At 34.9% G+C, this 10610-nt stretch overlaps 2 protein-coding genes across 3 annotated transcripts; one reads left to right on the top strand and one right to left on the bottom strand.

Moving 5' to 3' along the window:
• Positions 1-2139: 2139 nt before the first annotated feature.
• LOC105362586 (coiled-coil domain-containing protein 22 homolog) lies at positions 2140-5696 on the top strand. The gene is made up of 6 exons (XM_011500051.1): positions 2140-2432; positions 2535-2706; positions 2788-3088; positions 3499-4172; positions 4586-5026; positions 5487-5696. Exons 1-6 carry the CDS (start codon positions 2383-2385, stop codon positions 5604-5606), a joined length of 1758 nt encoding a protein of 585 aa, XP_011498353.1. The 5' UTR covers positions 2140-2382; the 3' UTR covers positions 5607-5696.
• Positions 5697-6382: 686 nt separating this feature from the next.
• On the bottom strand, positions 6383-10290 carry LOC105362585 (uncharacterized). 2 transcript variants are annotated; one of them, XM_011500049.1, is made up of 4 exons: positions 10211-10290; positions 8173-8641; positions 7210-7926; positions 6383-6693 (listed from the first exon to the last, which is right to left on the bottom strand). In XM_011500049.1, exons 2-4 carry the CDS (start codon positions 8539-8541, stop codon positions 6421-6423), a joined length of 1359 nt encoding a protein of 452 aa, XP_011498351.1. In that variant the 5' UTR covers positions 8542-8641; positions 10211-10290; the 3' UTR covers positions 6383-6420. The 2 variants fall into 2 exon arrangements, with proteins under 2 accessions (XP_011498351.1, XP_011498350.1); XM_011500048.1 differs by lacking the exon at positions 10211-10290 and adding an exon at positions 8714-8894.
• Between the last annotated feature and the right edge of the window lie 320 nt (positions 10291-10610).

Genomic DNA, 10610 nt, shown 5'->3' with positions numbered 1-10610 from the left:
GACGCGGGCGTTGTGTGCCTCCTCCGACAACCGAACCTCGGTCGGTCTTACCTCCTCGAGCTCCACTCGATGTGTCTGCCCGCCGCGACAGCGGGAGAGAGTCGAGCCGAGCCTCTCTTTCGGGCTGCTGACCCCCACTTCTCACAACCTCCTTGTCGCCCCACTCTCCGCCACCAGACCACCACCGTCACCTATAAAAAAAACACGACGACGACGACGACGACGACGACGACGACGACGACGACGACGACGACGACGACGACGACGACGACGACGACGACGACGACGACGACGACGACGACGACGACGACGACGACGACGACGACGACGACGACGACGACGACGACGACGACGACGACGACGACGACGACGACGACGACGACGACGACGACGACGACGACGACGACGACGACGACGACGACGACGACGACGACGACGACGACGACGACGACGACGACGACGACCCAACCCAATCAACTATCCCTGTTCCACCGTCTCGTCCACATCCTCATCCTCCTCGTTGTCGCTCTCGTCCTCGTCCTCGTCCTCGTACTCATCCTCTAGAGCGCTGCTCGTTACTGGCGTGAGAGTGATAGAGAGAGAGAGAGAGAGAGAGAGAGCGGCTGAGAGCGTTTAATTGATCGAGTCGAGCGCTGCGCGCGTGCGCGCGATCCCTCACGCCAGTTTCTCACGCCACCGAAAGTCGAATCTCCTTGGCTCATTGTTCAATTGTCCAACCAGCAGTGCCGTAATCGCCGGTTCATGTGGATAGATGCGATGGATGAATCTGCTAGGCCGTTCGGTGTATATTACGCTTACCCATGATACCGGGCGTGGGTGGGTGGGGGGTAAATTACACGTACAGGAGAGCGACTGACTTATTGAAATAAGGCCCGTACACTCGCGTTCGAGAACTTTGATTTTGTCGAGTCCGTGGGATCTCGTGGATTTAAGCCGACTTCTTCGTGCACAATTTATAGTAAAACTACGTATTTCCATTTGTTTCCGACGGTATTTACGACGCACTTTTACCTTATGATTGCAATGCAGTGGGATTGATTGCGGGGTTAGCTATCTATTGCCGGTAGTTGACTTTTCGCACGAAGCTTATTATTCTGGCAATTTGGTCGTTCGATGCCATTTTTTACTCTCCCTGTCTCGTGGCTTAAAACGGGGGTACGTAATTATTAAAATTTTTAAATAGATAATGACAAGGGCGATAATGATAATGATAATGGTAGATGCTATATGTAGTATATATTGAATGAATATTGACGGTCGAAGGTACGTTTGTGTCGGAATGTTTATTATATTAATAAGCAGCATCTTGATTACGTCTCTTTACGCCTTGACGTAAGTTTTCAATTTATTTCCAACTTACCGGGCGCGCGCTTTCAAACAAAAATTTCTCCTCCGTGTCGCAAATTATTTCATCCTCTCCTCCAAACTCTGCGCTCGCGACAAAGTTTTTAGCTATACGAATGGAGGAAGAGCGAATGCCATATATCATCGTCGGTCTCGAGAAACCCGACTACATTGCTCAATGCCGGGGATTATCGATCGAAAGTCCAAGGTACCGCGAGTTTCTCGTCCGCATGGCGGGAAATTTTCATAAACGACGGCTCGTTCGACGTTTCTCGATTCTCCCAGTGTACATTTACAATCTCTCACTCACTCACTCACTCACTCTCTCTCTCTCTCTCCTAATTGATAATACTTCGTTCGCTTTATAATGCGACTGATCGAATGCACAGAGTATGAAGGAATTTTCATTCGAATACCGCAGTAGAGGGAAACCAATTTCGGTTTTACCTTTTTCCTCTTTCTCCTTTTCAATTCCTTCGATTCGTTGGGAATAACTTTCAGTGAGAGCCGCAACCATGTACGGCTCAATCATAAATTAAATCACAACGAATTATGCGGCCCACTTGCAAGCACACAATCCCTTTCAACCGTAATGCCGGATTGCTTCTGATTAAAATTGCTCACGACGACAAGAATCTTCGTGTCGCATCTTCCTTTCCGTGAAATCGAACGTCAAGCAGAGACGCATCCAAGCTTTCTTTCTATTTGTCATGGCGAGCAAACGGTATTTAAGCCGAGCCGGTAACATAGGTAACTGCACCTCTGCATGTCCCTTTCAAACCGGTAGCTGCATGCAGAGTATAGTAGGCATAGTGCAGCGTTTAGCTGTCAGTAGGAGTGATTTTGATTATTGTTGAACGTCATTTAACATTCGGCAATAAACACCGATTTAAAATTATTAATTCACGTTTAATTCTCCGAAAGATGTTTAGCGCGGAATTAAATTTATCGCTATAAGGTTATGTTTTTTTATTTAATGCTTGGCAATTTTGCAAGTTAGCCTGGTAGGTGGATACAATGGAGGAAGTTGACAATATAATTATTCATTCCCTACTTCAAATCGGCTGGTATCTTATTAAACTAATAATTATAATTTTTTCATTGTATAGCCTGTCGTTATTTATTTACAATAATACATTATGATGAGACTTATCTCTGCGCCTTTTCAGTGATATAGACGAGAGTATAACTAATTTGGCTGGCTTTGACATAGAGCTGATTGTCAAGGCGACTGTAAAATGTCTGGAGCTTATACGACCAGATCTTGCTTTAAGTCCTGTTTTACCTGTAAATATGGCTGCGAGATTTCGTATGGGTGCAACATTGGCTCAAATTTGCTCGGTAACGTTTTACATTAATCTATCCAACATCCTAAAATATCTTTATCACTGGCTTATTTCGACTTTATTGTGTAACGTTAAGGAACTTGGATACAAAGGTGACATTGGATATCAAACTTTTCTCTACAGTGCCGAAGTCGATTTGCGTCGGGTTTTTATGTTTTTGATTGAAAAGTTACCCAAGGAAAGTGACAAAAGTATAAACGAACCGGATACGAAAAGCGCTCAGCTTGAAAAATTAATATCGTCTGCTATACTGAAGCAAATTTCTGTACCGTGGCTACCATACTATTGCCATAAAAAACGCTCAAAGTTTAGCGTTCAGACCAAAACACCGTTTGCCACGATACATCTTGATAATTCTACAGTAGAGAATAAAGAAGGTAGAGTCTATTTATAATAATAAAAATTTACTTACGAGCAAGCTATGAATTGACGTGTCTAACCAGAATTTGACAAGGTAATTTTAAGCGGATAGTTTTAGTAAAATATTAAAATATCGTTATAAAATTAATTTTATAAATACGATTATTATTATGTTTTCTACGAGAAAAAAATGTCCAAACTGATTGCTATAGTCTAACTGAAGTTAAAGCTGTTATTAATTCAGTTGTAACTCATAACTCTTACCAATGTAGAATAAATGTGGATATTAATTATTAAAGTATATTCGAATACCATAGTATTTAGTGAATAATCAATTATAAATATTTATTCTATTCTATCAAAAATGTATCTATAATAGCAAGTAAATCTTATAAATTTGCTATTCAAATCTCATTTTTTGATTTAGAATATCATAATTATAATATTCGATACAAATCATCTTTATTGGAACAAGTGCGAGATGTTAAATATCTTGTACCATCTGTACTAGCATTAAATGGGAGATATAATCACGCAGTGCCATCATTGACCATCACTGACAAAATAGATTGGCTTAATGCTCAAGAATACGATAAAGTAATCGACATGCCCGACAATGAGTCTTATTTAATTAATAAATTTATATCGGGCATGAATTTAAAAGATTCGAGTAGCCAATCGTGTGAGAACGTTGATGTTGACGTAGTAGAGATTCAGAAACAAAATCCTATAGAATCGAAGGAGAATAAAAGTATTACGGACGAGCAAGAAATTGAAAGATTAAAATCAGAATGCGAGGCTTTAAAAGCCAATATCGAAGAGATTCAGATGGATATAAAGAAATTAATGTCCGAAATAAATCATGCCACTCTAATTTATCAAAATGAAACAGAAGCCCTTAGTTCGCACGAGGAACAAGCCAAAATTAAAATGAAAGCTTACGAATTGCTTGAAAATGGAGATGAAAATGTCGTTAAATTAGAAGAAACGATCGAAGCTTATGTAAATAAATTAATTAATTTAGCGAATCAGTGGGAGAAGCATAGATCGTCATTAATAGGACAATACCGAAGTGAAAAGGAAAAACACTCCTCCATAGCTGTAAGTTTAAATTGAAAATTCTAATTAACATAATTGATTAAAATTAAAAATTTTTTTTTTATACTTAACATCTATAATAATAGCACAAATCAAGTGAAAATGTCAAATCATAATTAATTAATTGCACGAATCCTTCTTATTAAAGCAAGCTTACATTTTGTTGAATTCAACTTCTACTTCAATGTAAAATAAAAAGTATTGCAATAGAATTATGTAACAATGAAAAATGACATAAAAACAAAAGCACATACAATATATTTGTAAAAATTCAATGCATTGAGTATTCTTACTGTCTAACGCACGAATACATATATCTTAAACTTATTAATTAAGATTATATCATATTTTGTATATTAAAGTTTTATAAAATGTCGAGGTAATAATAAGCTTTAAAATTTTGTTTGACTCGTTAGAGTGCCAGCCAAAAGAAACTCGATGAGCTACAATTGATGAAGAATAAAGAAAAAGAGTTGATAGAAGAATGTCGTAATAAGGATCAGCAGTACGCTCAGCTTGTAGCAGATATTCAAAAGCATCCCCGAGAAGTAAGCAGATCTGCTTATACCCAAAGAATATTAGAAATAATCAATAATGTTAAAAAGCAAAAGGATGAAATAGACAAAATTTTAGGCGATACGCGTGAAATGCAAAAAGAAATCAATGTGCTTACTGGCAGATTGGAAAGATCGTTTACGGTCGTTGATGAACTAATTTTCCGCGATGCTCGAACGAATGAGACATCGAAGAAAGCTTATAAATTACTTGCCACATTGCATTCCGATTGCAATGAAATTGTCAGTCTAGTCGAAGAAACTGGGGCCATTGTACGAGAAATCCGAGATTTAGAAGAACAAGTGAGACACGCAAAATATTTATCTTACTAGTAAAAGTATTTTTACTTTTCGTACTAAACGCCAAGATGGCTTTATACTGTGTTAGTTTAGTATGAAATCAATAAATGAATTAAACAATTATTTTCATTGAAACTTAATATATGTATTTAGGTTAAAATTTTACAATGAAAATTTTATTTCAAACGTTGTATTACGTGATGGTGAAAAATAATTTATAATACAATTGTAGAGCCGTTAATTTTTCATTTCTGTTCAAATCGTCATTTATCAATCACTTAATGAGCATTAGTACGTTTCATTCAAATAATTCGGTATTTGAAATTAAATTTGTGAAAAAAATATGAACTTCACCACACTAGTCAACCACTATTAATATTTTTTCTCTTTTTTTTTTTTTTATCTTTTACTAAAATTTGACAAAGTCCTATATTTTTTATATTAAAAAAATAATTCATTATAGATTGATTCGGAATCTACAAAAAATATTGGGGCCAATTTAGAAAGGATAACAGCCGATTTAAATCAAATGAGACAAGAGACTGCAATTTTAACTGCTCAACTACAAAACAAAAAATCATAATTACTATAGAAATGATGGTGTAGACCACTATACAAAATAAAACAATTGGAATATTGAAAATTGTATGTAACAAAAGAATTATACATTTAATATACTACTGATTCAATAATAATAAATTTGCATATCATATGCAGTATCGAATATTTATTGTTTTTTATGTTTGATACTTTATATTTTAAATATGTAAATGTAAAAATGTGTTTAAATATACAAAACTTTTATGCTGGACTTTTGTTATCAAACGTTATATGAAAAATTTTTCTCTAACGAAGGAAATTTCTTACATTTATTTGTGTGTATTAACACAGTAATCATATATACATACCCGAGAAAATATTAAAAAATTTTAATTATTAAATTTGAAACTCTACAGATTATTGTATGAGAAAACTATGACACACTTGGATAACACATGTACTGTTTAATTTTTGAATTTTTTAATCTTAAACTGAAAATTAAAATTACTCGATATATATATATATATATATATATATATATATATATATATATATATATATATGTATATATATTCACCAAAAAACAATGGAATTTTTTGCTTTAAAATGTACCCGTACTAAATACTTAATTTATATACTATAGAGACATAGGAATTAAATTTTAATATAGTAAACGTAATTATCAATTATGAAGTATTATACAAAACAATTATTTATTAACATTGTACGTTATTGTGATTAAACACTAATTATCTTAACATTAGATTTATAATTCTTACATAGGTAAATATTTCGTGTGAATTTTTATTGATTTGACTAAATTATATATTAACATACTGCCCTTTTTCATATATAAATCATTGATTCTGTCGTTTTTTAATTTCTGGTGGAACATAATCTTCTTCCTGCTTTGTAACTTTCACTTCGCCATATAAGAGTTTTTCTTTTTCAAGTTTTTGCTCAATTTGCAATTCGATTTTATCCTCGTTATCAAAGAATGTAAGAAGTTGTTCTTTTTCCTCAAGTTCTTTCTTTATATTTTCAATATTTGCTAATCTTTGTTGCTTCTCTCGTTCCTTATGTTGTTCCCTAAGAATCTTCATTCTAACATCAATCCATTCTTCATAAATCTAGCAATTAATGAAATTAAAAACAATTATTACAAACAAAATAATATATTTGTTGTTTGAACAGTACCTTCTATTATAATATGATTATTTTAATATTGATAATGAGTTTAAAAATAAAGGAGTTTTGTTTAAAATAGAAAACAGTTTTAAATGAAATATTTGGAAAAATGTCAGCATTAAAATAAGAACCAATTGGAAGTAAAAAATTCAAACGCTTATTAAATATTTATATAATGATTATTATGATTGTCGGTACATATAAAAAAGAAAAAAAAAAAAAGAAAAGAAAATCAAATTTAGAAATGACAAATTAAAAGTATAATGGATTGTCGATATACTGAGTAAAACTGAATTTTATAGCGTTGGAATTTCATTTAATTGGGATTATTTCACTGACTATGAATTTAAATTGTTTTTTTTTTGTTTTTTTTTTTTACAATTAATCCAATTATTAATTTAAATTTCGTTAAATTTGATATATTGCATATACATGTTTTATATTATAAAGCAGTGTACCTGAACTTGATTTGTAATATCTTCTTGAGAATGTGCATCAACTGCTTTCTTGACTAAGTTTGTAATATCCTCATCCATATTTCCATTATTTAAATCTGAATGCTGTAAATCTGTTATTAATAATTGACATTCTCTTTGCGATTCTGTAGAATTTTCACCAGAAATAAACATATCCGGCGCATCATTTTCAATTAAAGGTATCGTTTCCTTGTAAACAACATTTTGAATTTCTTCATCTTTCCACTTTTTAAGCAATTCAATTGCCTCTGAATATTTATTATATAATATTAAGCCTCGTAGTTGACACGACCTTCCGATTACATCATTCATTGTTTCACCGATCCACCATAGGGTCTTACCCACTAGATCCGACGGCTTCCACAAATCAAAATGATCATCAAAGTACGGATTCCTTAAATACTTAACGCGTATTTTAATTTCTTCTTTGGGTTCATTTTTTAATGTTTCAGGATCTTTTTCTATCCAAGTGTCTGGATTTTTTAGATAATTATGACAAGAATAGATTGCTAAGGCATTGCTAATTGGATTGTCAAATTCTTCTTGAAGCATCATAAATGTCGCCGTTTTAGCCGCCGAAGCAAAATCTTGTTTTTTTATAAAATGGTCCATTAATAAATTGTAACATAAGTAATCACAAAAGATTCCATAATTTAATCTGTCATTTAAAATACTTAAAAGCGACTGAGCTTCTCCCATCTACAATGATAATAACAAATTCATCGTTACTATATTTATTATTTTGGTTAAAAATTTTTTAAATAAACAAATAAAAGATAAGGACTATTTAGTTAATTGGAACAAATTGAAATAAATATACATTTATTTTTAAAACATTAATAAAAATCTTTTGAAAAGTAAAATAGTTAAATAATAACGAATAAGGCATTCTTAACGAATAATGTCGAATAATGTAATCTAATTATAACAAATATTTTCACTTACATCAATAAAATATCGTACAACTGCATGATGGGTTGAATCTAATGTATTTGAAGTTTCTGTCGTTAATCTTAGCTTATGAAGTAGATTTCCAATCTCCTCGACATAGTTATGCTTTTGCACGCAATTAGTAAAGATATCGATATCTATCGCTGGCACAAGTATATTACTTTCTACCTTATTATTTAATTCCAAATAAAAGTCGTCGACATTTATTTTTGATAGCAACGAATTTTTCAATCTGTTGTTCCATGCTTCTTGACATTGATAAGCTTCCGATAGAAAGGTTCTTCGTACTTTCGGTACTTTCCGTAAAGAAAGTAAAAACTTCTCATTCAATTTCAGACCATAAAGTATTTTTGCGAAATTCATTATGATGACAATTACAAACGAATTTAAAAATAACTGTGGATAAAAATTTAAAAAATTCGTCGTCTCCCTATTTGCTTCCGACGATCGTTCGATAATACATCTGGAATTAAGGTTATATAAAATAGTATCGTTTTATTAATTTTGAATTTGAATATGTACATTGCATAATTACGTTAATAAGTTATGATAATAAATTTTATAATTAAAAGCTCGAATGAGCTGTTAATGTTATAAACCACAAAACAAGAGGGAATTAACATTCATTTCCGTGACGAATAGCATTACAATTACACTACGACAATCAGATTTGTTAACAATTTGAAAAGTTATATTTTTTAAAATAAGCAACAGTCATCGATATAATAATTTAAGTGCAGGCAAGATAAATAATCGATACTCACTATCTCAAAGCATCTCGCTCGATATCTTTTAAAATAATTGCAATTGCGTTACGTACGCGAGTCGGATTAGCCAGACAACGCACGGAGTTATTTTTATTTGCAATGCAATGGAGTAAGAGGCGTGTACACGGTGGGTTAAAAGCAACTAAATAAATACAACTAAATTAAAATGATCGATTTCTTCGATTCGATGATAATTAGAAAGTATAAAGTGGTATATTTAAAAGTTAAAGGTTATTGATCTTAAACATTAAAATTACTCGATATTAATAATTTAAACATTGCTTTATTTGCTTACGATAAATAAAATTAGCCATCCAACGCAATTCCATATAGTATGGAATGTAATTTATTATTCGATAATGACTATCGCCAAGCCGGCATTGTCATCCGATGCGTCTGGAAACGATAATTTAAACGATCGAGAAAATTTTCCAATTAACAATCTTGACTTTTTCAATCGAGTCTCGGACTTGTGCTTCCTCTTATGGCATTAAAATCTCATTTCCTCGGACATTTGCTCCTTTCACCTTTTTTTCTCTCTCTTAATTTTTCATCGTATTATTTGTATTTGATCGCGCCGCAATTTGCATGAAAATAATGGCTACTTGGACGGAGACGAGAAAGGAATCTTTCATTACCGAAAGCAACCAAAGTACAACGTAGGAAATTCATCCGTGACTTTGTCGCCACATTGAGGTAAATCATCCTCTTTTTAACCTCTTCAGAGCATCGCACGTGCGCCGTCGTCCCTCTTCTCTCCGCCCTTTCCCACACCAACCTATAGGTAAATATACGCTCGTTCGCGTGCGCACGCGCGCGTACGACGACGGACGTAAACAAACAAGCGGTCGTCTCGCTGCATATGATATTCGTGTGAAAGAGAGAGGAGGCTTCGATCGAGTCCTTGCGCGAATCGCCCTCGACAAATTGCGCGCAAGTGCAAGAAAAACAGCCGAGGGGGAGAGACGAGAATAAAAGAAGGAAAGAGAGAGAGAGAGAGAGAGAGATGGAATGAGAGAGAAAGAGAGAGAGAGAGAGATGGGATGAGAGAGAAAGAGAGAGAGAGAGAGAGAGAGAGAGAGAGAGAGTGCGCGAAGAGCAGAACGTGCAATATCGCGCGAAGGAGAGGAGAGCGCGAGTAGCAGGAAAACCCGATCATGGAGGAGGTAATCTCCTCACCATCCTCCTCGCCATTGCTGTATAACGAGTTTACGCGTGTCGATGGGATGTTTCCCCCTCCCCCGATTACCCCTTGCCACCTATACCCCCTTCTTCGCTGCACCACGCAAGACGGAACACGGAATCAACGGTGGAAGTTGGAGCTCGTAGGAGTGTAGAGCTGCGATGGTGTTGGTACGCTGCCTGTCCACTGCTGACTCTCCATTCTAGTGTGTGTGCGTGCGTCGGTGTGTCGCGTCAAGGAGTTCCGGTATTTCGCGAAGCACCGGCCTATGATGCTTCGCGCGCAATATAAAGGTGCGCTTATCGGACTACCTAGAGCAGTAGCAGACCGTAAATTCTAAGCTATCGAGAATCTTACCATACGAGAGAGAAAGCACGCTCGTTGCGTGCTTTAGTCCGTTACTCTCTCCTTCCCGCCTTCCCTCCAACAACTCGCGCAAGCGCGCACATGCACACAAATTCTTTCTTCTCTCTATCACTCTA

The sequence above is a fragment of the Ceratosolen solmsi genome, unplaced genomic scaffold (genome assembly GCF_000503995.2).
Source record: "Ceratosolen solmsi marchali unplaced genomic scaffold, CerSol_1.0 scaffold41, whole genome shotgun sequence".
Classification (NCBI taxonomy): Eukaryota; Metazoa; Arthropoda; class Insecta; order Hymenoptera; family Agaonidae; genus Ceratosolen; species Ceratosolen solmsi.
This window is presented reverse-complemented; position numbering and strand designations above follow the sequence as displayed.